At 45.7% G+C, this 21,130-nt stretch overlaps 1 protein-coding gene across 1 annotated transcript in view; it reads left to right on the top strand.

The window, feature by feature from the left end:
- GRM5 (glutamate metabotropic receptor 5) overlaps nucleotides 1–21,130 on the top strand; it is a 341,429-nt gene that overhangs the window by 249,901 nt on the left and 70,398 nt on the right. Inside the window, 1 exon segment of the mRNA XM_048494460.1 lies at nucleotides 14,937–15,172. Coding sequence (XP_048350417.1) covers nucleotides 14,937–15,172 — 236 coding nt within the window.

Here is a 21,130-nt window from a genome sequence, read left to right as displayed (position 1 = left end):
CTTCTGTTTCCTCACACTGAATTTTTTCCAGCGTGCAGTTTTTCACGTCAGTTGTGCATAGCTATATAAGAACTGTGCCTATTGCCTTGCCATTTTTCTCAGGGCAGTGTATGTAATATCTCTCCGTTTGATTTTCACGGCAACCTTGAGAAACTTAGCAGGCTGACAAAGAGAGTGAAGGAGCCCAGGACACTAAATAAGACTAATGTTGAGCTGAGATTTGAAGCTGGGTTTTTCTACTCTTAGTGTGACATCTATAACCACTGTATCCCACTGGCTTTCATAGTATGTGTGTAAATTATGTACCTTGTCTCTGTAAGGACCATAAAAATTGCATATACAACGTCCATTCGCAATGAATCTATAACAGATGCTGGAAAACCCAAGGACTAGACACTTGAGTTTTTTTCTCTCTGTTTTTCAACAAGGAGAACTATGGGTAACTTCTAGTGCATCAAAGACCACCAGACAACCTCCCTCCACCTTTGGGAAGCTGACAAAAATTATTGTGTTCTTCAAAGGCTAGTTTGTACAACGCTCAATCCCATGCTTCTAAAATGGAGAAAGGAAGATCAGATGGGAAGAATCTTTGAGTCCCCCCACCCCTGCCCAGAAAAACAAAATATAAATAATTTTTTTAACATTTATTTGTTTATTTATTGGATTTGATATACCGCCCCATCCCCTAAGGGCTCTGGGCGGTGTACAGGTCAACCACAAACAAAATCAGCAACCACAATAAATAATAAATTTCATCTTATTAAAACATATTAAAATATCAAATAACTTCAACCTTACAGATCTAATAACTTCCGTAGCCTAGCTCAGGAGCATTTATAAATGTAATTCCAACGATGTAATGGAACATAAAACAGCATACCAGGGACGGCACCTCAGGTGCTGGCGTTCCCAAAAGCCCGGCGGAACAACTCCGTCTTGCATGCCCTGCGGAACTGTTCTAGGTCCCACAGGGCCCCTGATGGTGGGGGGAGGTTGTTCCACCAGGTAGGGGCCAGGGCACTGAAGGACCTGGCCCAGGTGGAGGCCAGTCAGATCATGGAGGGACCTGGGACCATCAGGAGCACAGGGGCCGAACAGGGACATATGGGGACAGACGGTCATAAGAACATAAGAACATAAGAACAAGCCAGCTGCATCAGATCAGAGTCCATCTAGTCCAGCTCTCTGCTACTTGCAGTGGCCCACCAAGTGTTTTTGAGAGCTCACGTGCAGGATGTGAAAGCAATGGCCTTCTGCTGCTGCTGCTCCCGAGCACCTGATCTGTTAAGGCATTTGCAATCTCAGATCAAAGAGGATCAAGATTGGTAGCCATAGATCGACTTCTCCTCCACAAATCTGTCCAAGCCCTTTTTAAAGCCATCCAGGTTAGTGGCCATCACCACCTCCTGTGGCAGCATATTCCAAACACCAATCACATGTTTCCTTTTATTAGTCCTAATTCTTCCCCCCAGCATTTTCAATGGATGCCCCCTGGTTCTAGTATTGTGAGAAAGAGAGAAAAAAATTCTCTCTGTCAACATTTTCAAGGCATCAAGGGGGCTTCAAAGTCAGGGGACATTAGGACCTGGTTTTTCCTGGATATAGCCTAGGACTCTGCGCCACACTACATTCCATGAATATGTGGCCTTTGAAGAAAAAAACCATTCAAGGAGTGAGAGCAAGGAAGTGCCGGGATTGAGTCTTTTGTCCTTTCCCCTGTCCCTTCTTCACTGTTCCAAACAACCTTACTCTCAGCTTCTGTTCCCCTTTCCCATAGTTTGTCAGTCAGTCAGTCAATCAGTCAGTCAGTGCTCCAAATGAGTTTGTACATGTGCCCATGAATCTCAATCAAACTATCGCTTTATCAAAGCTAATGTTATCCACACACTGGCAACAGTTCTCCAGAGGCTGAGGCTGAGGCCTTCCACATCACCTAGACCACAGGTGTCAAACTCGCGGCCCTCCAGATGTTCCCGAACTACAATTCCCATCAGCCCTTGCCAGTATTGCCAGTGCTCATGTTGGAAGGGACTGATGGGAATTGTAGTTCATGAACATCTGGAGGGGCAGGAGTTTGACACCCCTGACCTAGAGAACTAGACAGAGGTGGGATCCAGCAGGTTCTGACCAGTTCCCAAGAGTGGGTTACTAATTATTTGTGTGTGCCGAGAGGGGGTTACTAATTGGGTCTGCTTTTCCGTTAGAAATTCCATTAGGTCTAAAAAGTCCTGTTGTTTCCTATGTGGCTGGTTAGCGAAGGTAGAAAACTGGATAATTCTCCCTGTTGGGCTGTTTTAAAAACATGTTTTATAAATAGGGTAAAGTTCCTTGTTTAAGGAAAGTATCCTTCTTTTGATTTCTAGAAACAAAATTAAGTATTTGAAAGTATGAAGTATTTGACAGGCAGTCAATTGGAGAAGTAGTTGTTTCTGTTGGCAGTAGACGATAGGACTTGCTATAATGAGTTTAAATTATGGACAGAAAGATACCAGCTGGAAATTAGGAACTTTCTTTTTACAAGTTAAGAGTTTTTTACAGTAACAGAGAAATTATTAATGCCCCGCCCCGGAATGCCCAGCCACGCCCCGTCGTGCCCCGCCCAGACCCATTGGCGCTACGCCACTGTTTGAATCCCACCACCATGGGAACCTGTTACTAAAATTTTTGGATCCCACCACTGGATCTAGAGAACGTGGGGATTGAACCTGGCACCTTGTGCATGCCAAGAAGAGGCTCTCCCACTGACCACAGCCCCTTCCCCATTCCCTCTCCACAAATTCACATTTAAAACCCTGTAGGTGGTTCTAAATTTGAAGAGGAGGAATAACAGGTCAGGAAAGGGATAAGCAGTGTGTCTCCATCCCCTTTCCCTTATCCCCCACAACTTCTCTGCTCCAAATCGCCCCCACTCCCGAAGTTTGCTTTCCCTGCAGCGAAAGGGTTTGGCAAGGTTTGGTTCCATGGGTTTTAATATACCACGTTGTTTGGCACCCTCCCTTCTGGGTACGGAAGAGAAAAGACTGCTGGAATGAAACGCACTCCAGTGAATGGGACTGTTCTCAATTTAAAGCCTTACATAATACTGATTGCTGTGCTCTTTCCAAGTGGGCGGCGAAACGGAAGAGAACACAAAAGAGGCAATGGCATGTGGTTTTTGACGTGTGGCACTAAAGCATTCAAGCTCACCTCTTCCCTCCATTTACAGTAACAACAAAGAGCCCCGGCAGTTCATATAGGGGGGTTTTGGGGGGAAAAAAAAATACTCTGAACACTTAGTTGTCATGGTTACTTTATATAGTTCCACATACAGTGTTGAACAGTGGCAATCACGGAGCGGATCTGTTTCCCTGAAGTTTAAGTTCTGGCTCAGAGAGACTTGTGCTGATGGAGGGGACCATAATATGGAAGGTTACGGGCCAGTTTTCTCGAGGAGACCTTCCAGAGCAGTATTTGTGTGAGATGTGTTTGTTTATTTTATTTGCATCCTGCCTTTCTCCCCAAAGGGGCCCCCAAAGCCGCTTCTATCATTCCCCTTTCCTCCATTTTATCATCACGACAATTCTGTGAGGTGGGTTAGGCTGAGACAGTGGGAAGGGGCAAAGGTCACCCTTGGAATGGAATGGATCACCCTATGGCAGTGATGGCGAACCTTTTTGGGACCGAGTGCCCAAATGCAACCCAAACCCCACTTATTTATCACAAAGTGCCAACCCGGCAATTTAACCTGAATGCGGAGGTTTTAGTTTAGGAAAAAACGGTTGGCTCCCTCTTCCTCCGCCCCACTTGCTCGAGCAGGGACCAGCCTGCTCTAGCCTCCAGCAAGTCCCGCGTGCACTGCTCTGTGCCTCTGTAGCATCTCTGCCTCCTCTGTGCCCCCCCCCCCTGGGTAGCAGCCACCTGGAACACAGGCCCCAGGCCCGCCAGCCAAGTCCTCCCTGCTCACTGTGGTGCACGCATGTCGTGCTCAGTGGCCCAGGCCAGCCTAGATGTGTGTGTGGGGGGGATTTTCTGCCCTCCACATGACAAACTCTGTGTGCGCGCAGAGAGGGCTCCGAGTGCCACCTCTGGCACCCGTGCCATAGGTTCGCCATCACTGCCCTATGGCATGAGTCGGGGTTCAAATCTGGGTCTCCCAGATACTGATCTTGCACTCTTAACCATTATGCCACACCGGCTCTCCAAGATGAAGAGTTCGGATTCATACCTCGCTTTTCTCAACCATAGGGCATCTCACTGTGCCTTACAAGCTCCTTCCCTTCCTCTCTCCACAGCAGAAATTTTGTCAGGTGGGTGAGGCTGAGAGACCTCTGAGAGAACTGTGACTAGCCCAAGGACACCCAAGCAGGCTTTATGTTTAGGAGCAGGGAAACAAATCCACTTCACCAAGTAAGCGTCCGCTGCTTATGTAGTGGAGTAGGGAATCGAACCTGGTTCTCCATATTATGAGAAGCAGCAGTGGCGTAGGAGGTTAAGAGCTCGTGTATCTAATCTGGAGGAACCGGGTTTGATTCCCTGCTCTGCCGCCTGAACTGTGTCGGCTTATCTGGGGAATTCAGATTAGCCTGGGCACTCCAACACACGCCAGCTGGGTGACCTTTAACTAGTCACAGCTTCTCGGAGCTCTCTCAGCCCCACCTACCTCACAGGGTGTTTGTTGTGAGGGGGGAAGGGAAAGGAGTTTGTAAGTCCCTTTCTGTTGAAAATGCCTGCGGCTAACTGGAGTGGAAAGTGGAAAGTGCTATCAGGTCGTGGCTGACTTACAGCTTCCATTTTCTGACCTGAGTATCCCCAGAATTTCTGTTCATCCGGCCCCAATTAAAACTTACACTCCATTCTGCCTACTGTATTTGTGTACTCTCCTAAAGCAAGGCTCATTTTTAAAGCCAAGAACGTGGTCATTCCGCAAGTTAAAGATACGCTAGAATAAATTGCCCTGCAATCTGTTGTTCTCAGCCGTTCAAAACGGGCCATGGCAGCATGTTAGACAACACGCCGTGTGCCCTACCTGGTGCCTTATGTCTCTCTGGTACGTGCATCTTTGCACATATGTACCCGAGATAAGATGTATCCACTCTCCACTCAGACATTTAACTTCTAAAGACCCAGGAGAGGAAGTTGAGCCCTAAAGATTTATCTCTCTATAAATAAAATCCTGGCATTTATCAAATTGGAACCTCAGGACAACATCTGGGACACAAATGCACTGGGGAACAGTGACTGTCCCTAGCCAGCAACAATAGTTATGGGTATGGTTCACCTAGGCCAGTGATGGCGAACCTTTTCGAGACCTAGTGCCCAAACTGCAACCCAAAACTCACTTATTTATTGCAAAGTGCCAACACGGCAATTTAACCTGAATACTGAGGTTTTAGTTAAGAAAAAATGGTTGACTCTGAGGCATGCGTTACTCGGGAGTAAGCTTGGTGGTAGTCGTTGGCTTTGCTTTGAAGCAACCATGCAACTCTTCAAACAGGTGAATCACGACCCTAGGAGGGTTTACTCAGAAGCAAGCCCCATTGCCAGCAACTGAGCTTACTCCCAGGTAAAGGATCGTGCTTTAGTTCTTCACATGAAAATCAGTGGGGTTTAACAGCGCTTAACAGGGTTACCTACACTGCTCCCCCAAAACTAGGTCTTAGGTTTAATGCTAATAATCAAGCCAACAGCTGAGGCCAGCCTAGAGGTGTGTGTGGGGGGGAGTGATTTTCCACCCCCCACATGATGAACTCTGTTTGTCCGTGCCCACAGAGAGGGCTCTGAGTGCCACCTCTGGCACCCGTGCCATAGGTTCGCCATCACTGAGCTAGGCCCCTTCAATCCACTTTCAGAATTGTTTGCAAGTGGATTTTGCGATTCTGCACAGTCAAATCCAGCTGCAAAGTGCATTGAAAGTGGATTGAAAATGCATTATTTTGCATGTGCGGAAGGGGCCTTAGTTGACACCTCCCACTTGGGAAATTTCTGTAGATCTGGGGGTGGAGTATTAAGAGGGGTGGTTGGGGAGGGGAGGGACCTCAGTGAGGCCCATAATGCCCTAGAGTCCACCTTCCAAAGCAGCCATCTTCTCCTGGGGAACTGATCTTTGTCATCTGGAGACCATTTGTAATTCTGGGAGATCTCCAAGCTCCATTTGGAGGCTGGAGTCCCTAATGATTAGCCCTGGGCCGCCTAGCGTGTGTCATCCCAAACAGTCACTACAGCAGTTCCAGAAGGAGATTGACAAGCAGGAACAGGTTTAGAGGAGGACAACCAAAATGGTAATGTGGGGATGGAGGGCAACCAAAATGGAATCCATGCCCTAGGAGGAGAGACTTAGGGAGCTGGGGAGGTCTAGTTTGATGAAGAGAAGGTTAAGGGGCATAAGGGTCTGTTACTCCAGTCAACAAATTGAGGCCCCTTCCGCACACGCAAAATAATGCGTTTTCAAACCACTTTCACAAACTGTTTGCAAGTGGATTTTGCCATTCTGCACAGCTTCAAAGAGCATTGAAAGCAGTTTGAAAGTGCATCATTCTGCATGTGCGGAATGAGCCTGAGACTCAGGAATATTTCAAGAACTTTATTGAACAGTGTCAGATCCTAAGGTTCAGAAAGCCAGAGCTGACGTTCTGTCTTCTTCCCCCAGTATATATCGTAAAACATTGCTTCTTCAGACCATCCCCCCTCCATCTAACCCTCACCCTCCCAACCATTCCAAAACCTCCCAACCATTCCAAACCTCCCAACCGTTCCAAAACAATTAGCAACAGAAAAGACAGTGAGAAAGCAACATTGTTATGGAGCTTCAAGCCGTGCCAGACTCCCCCATCCCCCTTCCTCACTTCCAGGAAGCAGGAGATAAGGGGGGAAGGCTTGCCTGATTCACTATTTACAAAGCATAGCTATAGAGAAACCATCCAGGCCTCTATTTTTTTAACTCTCCCAAGTCCTAAGGGAGGAAGTTGTGGAAACTGGTGTACCCTTATATATGAGCAACTAGATTCAAGTCCAATAGAACCTTGAGGCCCAGCAAGAATTTCATGATATAGGCTTTTGAGAGACAAAGCTTCCTTTATGAGATACCAGAAACTACCTTATACATGAATATCAGTACTTTTTTGCTTTACAAAACCAGCTTCCCCTTTCAAATTTTTCACAAACGAAGTCTCCCCCTCCTGCCTCGGCCTACAGTCATTCACATTTATCTTTGTATCGATTCAGGATTGGGGATTCTGCCCTCTCTCCCATAATCCTGAAGAAATAAATCATCCGCGTACGCGGTTAGGAAGCCGCAGAAGTCGCCAAGTTAAATCTTCTGCGAAGTCTTTAAACGCCTCTTGTTTTCCAATCAATCAGATGCCAATATACAGTCTGTTTTTTAGTCGTACATCACCGGGATGGCGATTCTGTGTAGATTGGTAAACTGAATGAGGTGAAACTGTGTCCTGAGACCTGAAGTTCTCAACAGGGCCGTTTGCCAGAATATCAGAGTAAATATTTTGAATACAGTCAGCTTTTTCTCTTTTTTTAAGGTAATACAACCTATTGCTTATCCAACAGCTTGGAAATGATTCCAGCCCTGAGGCTGATAAGAGCACTTCTAGGGAGAGCGGGAAGAGAGAATGCCATAGCCAATTTTGGTTAGCAGACCCAAGAGTACTGGTACATGCTTTCATCCTGAACCAAACCTGGGCCTCAAGAATAAAATTTTGAAATAACATCCAGCGCTTCTCCCAAAGAACAGCAAATTAACATAACCCCCCCCTCTCTCCCACACCTTTTCTCTCGCTCCCACTCTGTATATTGATTTTAAACTAAGGAAATTGGTTTATCCTTTCATTCTCCGCCCCCCCCCCAGCATGAATCTGAAACAAGCTTGGTTGTATTATATTGTTCTCATCCTACAGGGCAGGAAAATGTATACAAAAGTGGACTGCTGGCCATGCTGGAAACTTCTATTTGAGGGAATATGATATCCAGACACCCAGTTTTAAAAAATGATCATTCTGATATAACTCCCCACTCACCAGATGAGGGGTTACCGCTGAATCCTGACAAACAGCAGGAGTCTTTGGGGGCAGGAGGGAGTGGCATTGTGTGCTGTTACATCACTTCCAGTTTGGAACCAGAAATGATGTCACAATGCTCTAAGAATTTATCTTCTCTCTATGTTTTGTTTTGTTTTAAATAGCGATACCTGGATGGAGTCACCTCAGAAAAGTCCACAGTAGTTTTAAGGGTTTAGATCGGGGGGGGAAAGGTAAAGGAAATGGGGGATGGGAGTTCTAATAAAGGATCTTTCACATGGTATCTCAGACTAGGCTGCACCCTACTGTTGTACGAGTAAGGATGAGAGATCTCACCCAGTTTCATTCCACGCTGTAGGAAGGATGGGGGGGGGATATACTTTAAAAAACTTTTTAGAAATCAATCCCAAATGTGAAAGGGGCGGAGTCAAAGTGCACCTCCCACGTGACTCAGGTGAATGGTGCCTGGGGCATCTGCCCCCTTTGCCTTCCTAGATACACCAGTGAATAGATCCAAATTCCTCTTCCTTGTCCTCCTCGTCCTTCTATCATGAAATGGGTAGTGTTTAACAGCCATGTTCTGGGGTTACATTTTTGAGGCTCTTACCCCACATACCAGGAAAAAGGATTATGTATGAGGAATATGCAGATTATTGGTGAATATGGCAATCCACCCCCACCCCTGCCCAGTTTAAGTATGGATTTTGGGAGACCCTGGTTTGTGTGGTACATGCTGGTACGTTAAACAGCTTGAAAATACACACTCTCCCCACTCTCACAAAATAACAATTGTATATATCACAAGGATCACAGCCAGTGGTGGGATTCAGCAGGTTCGCACCACTTCGGCAGAACCGGTTAACATAAGAACATAAGAACTAGCCTGCTAGATCAGACCAGAGTCCATCTAGTCCAGCTCTCTGCTACTCGCAGTGGCCCACCAGGTGCCTTTGGGAGCTCACGTGTAGGAGGTAAAAGCAATGGCCTTCTGCTGCTGCTGCTGCTCCCGAGCACCTGGTCTGCTAAGGCATTTGCAACCTCAGATCAAGAAGGATCAAGATTGGTAGCCATAGATCGACTTCTCCTCCATAAATCTGTCCAAGCCCTTTTTAAAGCTATCCAGGTTAGTGGCCATCACCACCTCCTGTGGCAGCATATTCCAAACACCAATCACACGCTATGGAAGAAGTGTTTCCTTTTATTAGTCCTAATTCTTCCCCCCAGCATTTTCAATGAATGCCCCCTGGTTCTAGTATTGTGAGAAAGAGAGAAAAAATTATCTCTGTCAACATTAAAAAGGTGCTTGTAAACAATCAGTTGTTAAATTATTTGAATTCCCACCACTGGAACCGGTTGTTAAATTATTTGAATCCCACCACTGATCACAGCTAGTGTGGTCTGCTGGTGCATGAGGTAATTGAGCCAAAAATGTAATAACTGAAAAAAGCTAATGTATCATTGGCATCTATGCTTATGAAGGCGCATTGTGGTATACTTAATCTCGGATGTCTTCCAAATGGTCATTGTGTTGAAATAATATGTTTCTGTACCACAGTGATATCAAGAAGGCCCGATCAACACATCAGGATCCAGCTCATTAACATCATCTTCATCGCAGCCGTCACTCCTCATCTCCATCATCATCTTCACGGTCATCATCACCAATTTCTCACATACTCAGTGTATAAGGTAGTTGATTTTTCAACACACCAGGGATTTCTCATGATACGTTGACCATCTTTTTTCAGCATCTTGAGAGGTGATCTTATTCTTGGGTGATAAATCATATATTTCTCTTTGCACAATAATTGGAGGAGGGTGAAGGTATTTTCAATTCAACATTTTAAAAAAATCATTGGTACTCTCACAGTGTTCCCTAGGAGGAGGGACAGGGCTGGCATCAAAGGTTGACATCAACTCGGGCTCTTTTATTTTATTTTAATTCATTTGTATCCCACCCACCCCAAACCACAGTCAGACTTGGGATGGCTTGCAACAAATTGGATAATATACATTAAAATAGACACTAAAAACGCATGATGTTTCTAAAATATATATGCTTATAGATGACATGAGACATCATTCCAAGAGAAAAATGCGAGAAGTGAGAGAGCTGGTAGTACATGTATCCCGCTAAGAGATTTTCCTCAGTTAGCGGTCATGTCCTATCATAAGTTAGTGGTAAATGTCCTATCATAAGTTAGTGGTTAGGAGCAGCAGTGGCGTAGGAGGTTAAGAATTCGTGTATCTAATCTGGAGGAACCGGGTTTGATTCCCAGCTCTGCCGCTTATCTGGGGAATTCAGATTAGCCTGTACACTCCCACACATGCCAGCTGGGTGACTGTGGGCTAGTCACAGCTTCTCGGAGCTCTCTCTACCTCACAGGGTGTTTGTTGTGAGGCGGGAAGGGCAAGGAGATTGTAAGCCCCTTTGAGTCTCCTGCAGGAGAGAAAGGGGGGGGGATATAAATCCAGACTCCTCCTCTTCTCCTTCTCCTTCTCCTTCTCCTTCTCCTTCTCCTTCTTCTTCTTCTTCTTCTTCTTCTTCTTCTTCTTCTTCTAATGGCTGGGCTAAGAGTACTGATCAGAAATGTCTGCTCCGTGGCAATGGGATATGATCCAGAAGCCTCAGCAATAACATCACATCCTGTTTTATGGGAGGAGAGACAATTCAGGGAGGGGGGGGGATAAATAAAACATAAATGCTCTGAGCTCCTTTTAGCCTTCCTGATACGGAGGGCGATTAAAGTAAAATGAGTCACTCTCTGCTCCTTCTTCAGGAAAGATATGAGTGTCCCCATGCAAACAAGGGAACAGCATACCTAGCGGACAGGACAATGGAGGGGCTCTATTGCTAAGACCTCCCCCTCCCCCAAGCCTAGACTTGGCCAAGAAGAGAAGGTACAGAAACAATCCTACAAGAAGAAAACTGAATTATTCCAATTGGTTCCAACACAAAGATTCTACTTAGAGTTCCTGTGGTACTCTAAAGCACTTCCCTAATAGTTATGTATCCCCACTCATCTTCATCCACTGCATCCACCACACACAGCCATAACACAGGCCAGTTACCCTGTGGTGTCAGTCTGTTGCAGAGGCCGGCTGGTGTGGAAAGAGCAGAGAAGAGCTGCTACATCAACCAAATGCATTTGAGTCACCTCACAAAACATAGTCAAAATCTCCCCATGGCCTTTTCACTTCACTTTGGGCCTTTCCCCACTCACCGTTTGCTGCGCGCTACTCTTGCCAAGTAGTGCGGGGTCCAGCGGCACTCCCCACTACAGGGGCGGTGACAATGCAGCTGCCCCGACTCTGCTGCTCTGGCGCCCCCTCAGCGCGCGTCATTTCTGGCGCTGCTGAAAACGGCGCCTGTTGATGACCCCGCACAGAGCGCGGGGCAGTGGGGAAGCCGGGGAACACAATCCCCGCGCTGAAAAGGTCCACGCCGGATCAAACCGACGTCATTTTTTAAAGTGGGGAAACGGCCTTTATCACAACAGCTCCTCCCAAACTCCATCTTCCCTAGGCACAACCCTCAGAATCACCCAGCATTTGCTGCTGTAGTGCCGACCACCCTTACAGGAAATTATCATGGGGTTGAACTGAGAGGGAAGGGGCCAAGAAATGACAGGATACCAGTTGGTATGGAGCACATGACTATAAGGATGTTGTTGCTGGGTAGGAGAGTTGGATTCCGGAAGGTGTGTTCTATTGGGATAATTCACCTCCTCAGGAGATATAGGGAATCACAGAGTTGGAAGGGGCTATGGAAGGGTCTAGTCCAACCCACTGCTCAATGCAATATCAGTGTAGCGCACCATGGACAAATGTTTGTCCAGCTGCTCTTTAAAGACTGCCAGTGAGGGGGAACTCGACCCCTCTCTAGGCAACTGATTCCACTGTTGCACAACTTTTACTGTAATTTCTTTTCCTAATATCCAGTTGGAACCTTTCTCCCTGTAATTTATACCCATTATTGAAAGACCTATCCTCTGCTGCCAACAGGAACAGCTCCCCGCCCTCCTCTAAGTGACAGTTCTTCAAATACTTTCAGAGAGTAACCGTGGGCCCCTCTACCTCTTTTGGCTGAACACTGCCAAGTCCCTCAGCCTTTCCTAATAGGGCTTGGTCTCCGAACCCCTCATCATCCTCACCCCTCACCTCTTCACCTGCTCCATTCTGTCCCAGTGGTGTAGTGCCAATGGAGTGGCGGAGGCGTGGCCGGGCTGCAGAGGGGGTATTCCAGGGTGGGGGCGGGCAGTGTGGCAGTACAATGGGCACATGTGCACCCCTAAGGCTCGGTTTCTCAGCTTCTCTGCTCCTGTTCCGGGTCCTCCTTCCCCTCATCCTTTTTTGAAGTGAGGATATAGTTTCAACATCACAATATCCAGTGATCCGTGGATGCAGATTGACTAGCAATGGTTCACTGATGCCTTTTCCAGAGCCCTCTCCCAGCACCTACTGTCTGATATCCTTTAACGGGAAATGCCAAAGATTTGCTGCATTCAAGCACCGCGTGCCCAACTGAGCCTCTCAGGTACATGGTGTTCAGTTACAGGCAGCTTATCATTAATCCACACTCCTGGGCTCTTTGCAGGGGCTCCAGAGAATCCCAGGAATCCTCAGCTAAGCCATTAAAGGTTCTTATTGCTTCATCAGACAAAGTTGTCCGCCGGGCTCCATTTATCAGTAGCGGGTGAAGTCGTTCCTCTTCGTTCTGTCACTAAGCTTTGTCTTAAATACCTTGCCATTGGCAATAGAGTGAGTTTATGCAGGATTAAACCACTTTCTTGTGTAAACAAGAAAATAAATTACTAGCCTGTGAGGAAAGAGCAGACTACAACTATGTCCATGAATGCTGCTTTAGTTGGGAAGGAAGGAAATGGGTGGGCTTGGGCCCACTGAAGCGTTCCTGAAGTTTTAGTCACAGCAGCCACAGAAGACCAAGTGGCTTCCAGTTCTCATGTCTAGCATGAAGTGTTAGGTTCTCGAGTTGGAAGGAGACTTATTATTTATTTATTTATTTATTTATTACGTTTGTATACCGCCCTCCCCCAAAGGGCTCAGGGCGGTGAACACAGAGTGTACAGTCAGAGCATAAGTAACATCAACAAACAACCAGGAATAATTAAATTATGGCTCTGTGCATATTAAAACTAAACCCCGTTAAAACACAGCATTCTAATTACAAGCACAATAGATGGTGTCCCACATCCTAAACCCCTTGGAGGGGGGGAACGGTAGGGTCTACTGATGTCATGAAAAAGGGGGGGCAATCAGCGGCCGGCTTCCCCCAAAGCCCGGTGGAGTTATTCCAACTTCTCATCCAATCCCCTGTTCAGTGAGGAAATCCAAAGCCAGTGTTTCCATCAGGTGGTTGTCTAACCCTCTGCATAAGACTACGCCCTGAACATATTTGAGATGTCTCATCTTTTTTTTAACTTATGCTTTTATTAAGTTTAAAAGGGTAAGCAGGAAGAAAAAAGATAGCGGTACAATAATACATAACTGTAAGAAGTATGATTTGTAGCATCACCTTATGCTGCTTGACCTACAGGGGTTAAAATATTCATACTACATTTTGTATTGTTTAAGTTATATTTATACAGTTGTAAGAATAGGTTAAACTGCTAGCATATTTATATCTAATAGGTGAACTGGATTAAAAGAAATGAGAAAGCTTAAAAGAAAAAAAAAACCATAGAATTTGTTACAGTTTGTCGTACATCAAAAATTAGTTAGCGAATTGACTCTATTGATGACTTCCTATATTGTATACGAGAGATCATTATTAAATGTTAATTAAATCTTTCAACTTAATATTATTGCGTTATATATGTGATAAAGGTTGTCTAAGTGTTGTTTCTTCGCTCCCATATGTCCATATCAACTGATATAGCACTTAAGTATATTCTTATTTTTGTTTCCTTTGACCTTTCTAATTCATAAATCATTAACAAAAGATATAAAATGTTCCTCTTATGTTTAAACCCCCCGTAACGCTTCCACTTCTTTACTACAGTGGAACCTCGTTTTTCGTTGGTAATCTGTCCGAAAAGAATAAATATATGAAAACCCCGAAACCGACAAAACCAAGGCAAAATTTTCCATGAAATGGGAATCAAGGTAAATCCAAATGCAATCCAGTTCTTCCAGGGCAGCACCTCCAAAACATATACCAAAAACACATTTTGGGTGAATAAACATAGTGTTTAATGCTGAAAACAGTAACAAACAATAACACTAGGACCAGCTTCAGAGCCAGTGGACCAATGTCGCACCAGAAGGCTGTCCGTAGAGGTCTGTTTCTGACGCCTCTTTAAGATTTGTCTGAAATGGGGCAAGACATTGTCATTAAACAAGTTGCAGACACAGCCTGCAACAGCTTTGTCCGGGTGATTTTTCTGCACAAACCCCTGCACCTTACTGCAAATCGATGAAAACCGAGACGAATTTTTCACTGAAAAAATCAATGAAAACTGAGGCAAATCAATGAAAACCGAGACACATTTTTCACTGAAAAAAAACGATGAAAACCGAAACCGATGAAAACCAAAGGCAATGAAAATCGAGGATCCACTGTATTAGCATGTGTATCTGTACTGGTTATTCCAATGTGCATATATTTAATTTTTTTCACATTGAGATGTGTCATCTTTTGATGAATGCAGCATCAGCATGGGCCATCTTTAAGCAGACCAAAATGGCTCCCGTCAGCTAAGATATTTGGGGAGAACCAAATGCAACCCTAGGTCTTGCTTCTCTCTCTATTAAAAAGAAGACTGATGCAAGATAACCAGCACATACACATTGTCTATCTGTGTTCATTCTTCCTTGCTGTCTCCAAAGAGAAGTGTCAATAATGCCCCTGAATAGTTCATAGCAGCTGCCTCCTCACAGAGAGTTTTCTCCCTTTATTTATCTCCGCAGTGATGGCTGGGCAGACAGGTATGATGTGACAGACGGCTACCAGCGGGAAGCGGTTGGCGGAATAACGATCAAGCTCCAGTCTCCCGACGTGAAATGGTTTGATGACTATTATCTCCAGCTCCAGCCAGAAACCAATCTCCGGAATCCCTGGTTTCAAGAATTCTGGCAGCACCGTTTTCAGTGCCAGCTGAAAGGGTCCCCTCAAGAAAACACAAAATTCAACAAGACCTGCGGCGGTGAGCACCTTTGTCCTTGTGCGACGATTCGATATTTTAAACCAACCAAGCCCAAGCAGTTAATTGCTTCTGGGGCTCTGAGAATTAGAGGCACGAAGAGCAGGGAAGGTGGACCGACTGTCAATATTTGTGGGGTTGTTGGTATGTAAGGGCTGTTTCAAAGGGTGTCACTCGGTTGGTGGTGACCCAGGGTGGGCAAGGGGGCTGCAAAGAGTCCTTGGAGAGAATAACAGTTTGGAAATACTGGTTGCTGTGGGTTTTCTGGGCTGTGTGGTCGTGGTCTGGTAGATCTTGTTCCTAATCTTTCGCCTGTATCTGTGTCTGGCATCTTCAGAGGTGTATCACAGAGGGAAGCCTGTTACACGCTGTTTGGAAATACTCTTCTGCCAGGATTCTATAAACTCTCATGGGGGTAGGTCAGACTAGAACCCACCACCTTTTCCCCTTGTAGCAGACCCTTAGCTGCTTTCGGTGTTCTGCATCTTCCAGAGCATTCTCAGCCTTCATCAGGCCAGTTTTCGGCAAACCTGAGGCAGTGGTGGGATCCAAAAATTTTAGTAACAGGTTCCCATGGTGGTGGGATTCAAACAGTGGTGTAGCGCCAATGGGGATGGGCTGGGTATTCCGGGGGCGTGGCCGGGCATTCCGGCGACGGGGCATTAATAATTTCTCTGTTACTGTAAAAAACTCTTAAGGTAAAAAAAAAAGTTCCTAATTCCTAGCTGGTATCTTTCTGTCCATAATTTAAACTCATTATAGCAAGTCCTATCGTCTACTGCCAACAGAAACAACTACTTCTCCTCTAATTGACTGCCTGTCAAATACTTAATACTTTCAAATACTTCATTTTGTTTCCAGAAATCAAAAGAAGGATACTTTCCTTAAACAAGGAACTTGACCATATTTCTAAAACATGTTTTTAAAACAGCCCAACAGGGAGAATTATCCCGTTTTCTACCTTCGCTAACCAGCCACATTACAGGGAAACAACAGGACTTTATGATTTTTCAACCTAATGGAATTTCTAACGGAAAAACAGACCCAATTAGTAACCCCCTCTCGGCACACACAAATAATTAGTAACCCACTCTCGGGAACTGGTGAGAACCTGCTGGATCCCACCTCTGACCTGAGGAACCCCCAAATATGCTGGAATCTCCTTCTTTGTGTACAGGGCACTAGGCTTCTAAATTGTTGAGATTATGTCTTGTAACCATCCCTGAATAGGTCTCTGGAGAGGTGGCATTATTTAAAATGAATAAATGACAAGGAGAGCCAGCCACTTTAGTATTAGGAGCGATCCCATGATGACAGTGATTTTAATTCATAACCCATTGTTTTTTCCTTCCATTCTTTTCTTGCTGTTAAGTTTTGGATATTGACCTCCTATGAACTGGGATACATAAGGATTTTATAGTATATCAGAAAATTGCTCAGGTGTTAGACCATTCAGTGAGACACCTGCAAGGATGGGAAGAGCAGGCAACTCATTTCCCCTCCTCTATTTCATCTTTCTCTTCCCTGAAAGCCAAAATAGGCTTTCCCTTTTTTCCTCCTTCCTTCTTTCCACCCCACTCACCTGGAAAGCTACTTTGTTTGTCTTTTCCTTCCTTCCCCTGGGAAAAAAACTCCCCTGGGGAAAAAAAACTCCACATTTCTAGCCACTGTGGAGTAGTCATTAAGAAGAAGAAGAGAGAAGATTTTGGATTTATATCCCCCCTTTCTCTCCGGCAGGAGAATCAAAGGGGCTTACAATCTCCTTGCCCTTCCCCCTCAGAACAAACACTCTGTGAGGTAGGTGGGGCTGAGAGAGCTCCGAGAAGTTGTGACTCAGCCCCAGGTCACCCAGCCATGGCGTGTGTGTGGGAGTGCACAGGCTAATCTGAATTCCCCAGATAAGCCTCCACAGCTCAGGCAGCAGAGCTGGGAATCAAACCCGGTTCCTCCAGATTAGATACACGAGCTCTTAACCTCCTACGCCACAGGTGGACTTTAATCTGGAGAACTGGATTTGATTCCCCACTCCTCCATCTGAGTGGCAGAGGCTTATCTGGTGAACCAGATGTGTTTCCACACTCCTACATTCCTGCTGGGGTGATCAGCCATAGGTCAGCAGTTCTTCAGGAACTCTCTTCAGCCCCTGAATTCCTTGCCTCTGGCCAAGGTGTCTGTTGTAAGGAGAGAAAGGGAAATGAGTTGGTAAGCCACCTTGAGTCTCCTTACAGGAGAGAAAGGTGAGGTATATCTCAACTCTTCTTCTTCATTGCCACCTTCTTCTTCTTCATTGCCACCTTGAGTCTCCTTACAGAGAGAAAGTTGTGTGGGGCCAGTAATCAAACTGAGCCAGGCCCTGTGACACTATGGGGAATATGCAAAGACTTATGGGGGGGGGGGCACCTCATTTTCCTCATTTCCTCTCTGTATTTCTCTTCCCTAAACTTTTTTCCCTTTCTTCAGGAAGCTATGGCTCATTCCACACATGCAGAATAATGCACTTTCAAACTGCTTTCAGTGCTCTTTGAAGCTGTGCGGAATGGCAAAATCCACTTGCAAACAGTTGCGAAAGTGGCTTGAAAACGCATTATTTTGCGTGTGCGGAAAGGGCCTATGAGTGCCAGGTCTAGTTTTGGAAATTCCTGGATATTTGGGGGGGGGGTGAAGCCCGGAGGGGGGCAAGTTTAGGAAGGAGAGGGAACTCCAAAACATTGCACCCCACTGAGGTCCTCCCTAGGTTCTGTCTCCAAATCTCTAGAGTTTCCTAACCTGGATCGGCCAATCCTGCCCCCCCACCCCCCACCCCCGCAGCAACTCTAAGTTCAATCTTCCACCAAACCTTTTAAAAAACAGATTTTTTTCTGCAAACTTGGGGCTTGTCTCAGAGTTGTAAAAAGATCTGTCTTACCGGTTCATCGCTCTGTTCTCTGACTATAAGGATCCACAGATAGGACCACGTTGAAAATATGATACAGAGGACCTGAGTTTTACTTGATCAAACCCAGAGGTGGGATCCAGCAGGTTCTCACAGGTTCCTGAGAGTAGGTTACTAATTATTTGTGTGTGCCGAGAGGGGGTTACTCATTGGTGATTTTGCCCTTAGTTACGCCCCTCCTCCGCTCCTCAGCAGTAGCGCGCAGAACTTGAAGCAGTCTAGCAGGTGCACTGGCGTGCGTGGCAGCCTGCGCCTGCGTGCATTCGTTTCCTGCCCAAAGACCGACGCAGCGGCTGCATCCTTGCCACAGCCCCGCCCAGGAATGCCCCGCCCCAGGAATGTCCGGCCACGCCCCCATCGTGCCCCGCCCAGCCCCATTGGCGCTACGCCACTCTTTGAATCCCACCACCATGGGAACCTGTTACTAAAATGTTTGGATCCCACCACTGATCAGACCCCATGAGAGCAAACCAAACAGTAGTGCTGGAATGCATTGGAACTTACCTTATGCCTGGCTGGCAGCTGGGTGTATTTGGGCAGCGGTGACAGATGTAAATGATTCCCAGGTTCTACCATGTTGCCAGCGTCTTAAGCTGCCTCAGATGCTTCGCCAGGGTCCTATGTGCCATGCTTAATGGACCACAACCTAGTATCCATGTGGTTACCAACCTCCAGGTGGGTCCTGGAGACCTCTTGGAAGTACAACTGATTTCCAAACAACAAAGATTGGTTCCCCTGAAGGAAATGCCTGCTTTGGAGGGTGGGTTTTTACAGAATCATATCCTTGCTGAACATCCCCCCTCCCAAATTCTACCCTCCCCAGACTTCACTTACAAATCTTCAGGCATTTCCCAGCTAAGAGCTGGCATGCCAGGAGTTGGCAACCCATGCCCTCACTGTCGGCATGCCATCATATTGCCTCTTTATCCTTTGTTCCTCGGCAAGGTGACCAGACGTCCTGCTTTTGGCAGGACAGTCCTGCCTTAAACCAATTTGTCCCGCGGGGTTTTTTTACTGCCCTGATTTTTGGAAGGCTGCTGCACTGCCTTCTGGGGCGCTCCCCTTTTCCCGCCCTGTCACAGGGCGGGAAACTGGGGAGTGCCCCAAAAGGCAGTGCGCTCCTGCGGCTGCGCGCACCCCCGCCCACCCTGGCCCCGGTTTAAAAAGGTGACAATCTGGTCACCTTATTCCTGGGGGATGTTAACACTTTAAACGCCCAGCCCAGTCTTCATTGGAAAACTATAACATGCTTCATTCAAATAACTGATGCTAGCTCAGCTAAGTGCATTGATTTTTCTGTCCAGCTAAAGTGCTACAGAAAGTGAGACAATTTCATAGTTATCAGACTCGGTTCTTGATGCCTTTGATTTCATGCCAGAGGGGAACATGGGTGAGCCATCATTTTTTAAAAAAATAAAATCAAACCCTTTTTATTCTTTTTTTTTTAAAAAAAACCAAAACACCCACATAACTTTTCCAAAAGACAAACGCAATGTGCTTTAAAGGATCACCTGAAGAAACATAAAAGATGATGCAACCTAAAGAAAAATCAGCAGGGTTGGGAAGCAAGGCCAGGGAGGGGGTGGGGCTACCCCCGCACCCGGACACAAGCAAACTGTGCATATGTACACAGATCCAATTTATTTTAAAAAATCTTTTCTTCCGGCTTTAACTCATTGCAGGTAGTTTCTTAAATTATGTATCTACCGGGGGGGGGGGGGGTAGTGAGGACGGATACTGAAACAGATATGTTTGTCCAGCTCTGTTTTGTACAATCATCTCCTGTGGAATTATGCTTCCACTAACCATTAAATCCTGAAATCTAAATATAGTTTGACTCTTCCATTGTGAAAAATCACCCCAAAGCCATCTCTGTTAAATTTAACATTTCTAACTGCCATGGCAACTACACTTGGACTAATTTTGCTCTTGTATTTATCCTATGTAATTAACTGTTGCACAGGGATCAATTTCTTATTTAAATTAGCACTCCAACCTTCCTGATCCATCTACATTAGGGCCTGCAACAGAGCCAATACATGCTTGTGTTCCAGCTGAATACATCATGTTAATTTGAAGATACCCATTCATTCTATTTCCCTGACCTCGGTAGCCCTGGCTAGCGCAATCATATCCGATTGGAAGCTAAGCATGGTCAGCCCTGGTCAGTATGGAAACCATCAATGTTTGTTTTCTCTGTAACTATTTTCTTATTATATTCTCAATCAGGTTATCTCAATCTTTAATTTCTGTACAACCTTTTCATGAAAAGGCTGGTGGACAATGCAAACAGAATTTGGGGAGTACTGTTTGTGATCATTCTTGTATTCCAAGGCAGTTTCAGTTGAGACACTTTTTCAAGTCATCTTTGAGTTTTTACAAACAAGGTTCCAGTTGAGTGAATATAAAATCAGTCATAAATACGTTGCCAACCTTCAAGGGGTAGCGGACGATTTCCAGGTATTACTACTGATCTCCTGGAAATAGAGATCAGTTCACATGGAGAAAATGACTGCTTTGGAAGGCAGATTCGATGGCATTATACCCCACTGAAGCCCCTCCCCTTTCTAAACTCCGCCCTCCCCTGGCTCCGCCCCTAAAATCTCCAAGTATTTCCCCACCCAATGCTGGCAAACCTAATACAGTGGAACCTTGGTAATCGTCACCTTCGGTTTTCTCCAGTTTCAGTTTTAACTGGTGGCTCCCGGCCGTTTTTTTGCCTTGGTTTTTGCTGGGCACCTCCGTTTTTGGCTACGCTGTTTGCATAAATTTACACTTTTTGCATAAATTTGCTACGCTGTTTGCATAGAGCATGCACAAATGGCATAGCTTTGGTTTTCGCTGGTTTCAGTTTTCACCGAGAGTCGCCGGACGGATTACGGGCGAAAACCGAGGCTCCGCTGTAATAGACATTATCCTCAAATGATTTAATTGACTTCAAAGCCCAACTAATTCCAAATTGATAATTAAGCTGAAGCTTAATAACTATCAAGGCTATATAATAATTAATTGTGTGTGTGGGGGGGAGA

The sequence above is a fragment of the Sphaerodactylus townsendi genome, linkage group LG04 (assembly GCF_021028975.2).
Source record: "Sphaerodactylus townsendi isolate TG3544 linkage group LG04, MPM_Stown_v2.3, whole genome shotgun sequence".
Lineage (NCBI taxonomy): Eukaryota > Metazoa > Chordata > Lepidosauria > Squamata > Sphaerodactylidae > Sphaerodactylus > Sphaerodactylus townsendi.
Note: the sequence above shows the minus strand (reverse complement) of the source record. Positions and strands in the feature narration are given on the sequence as shown.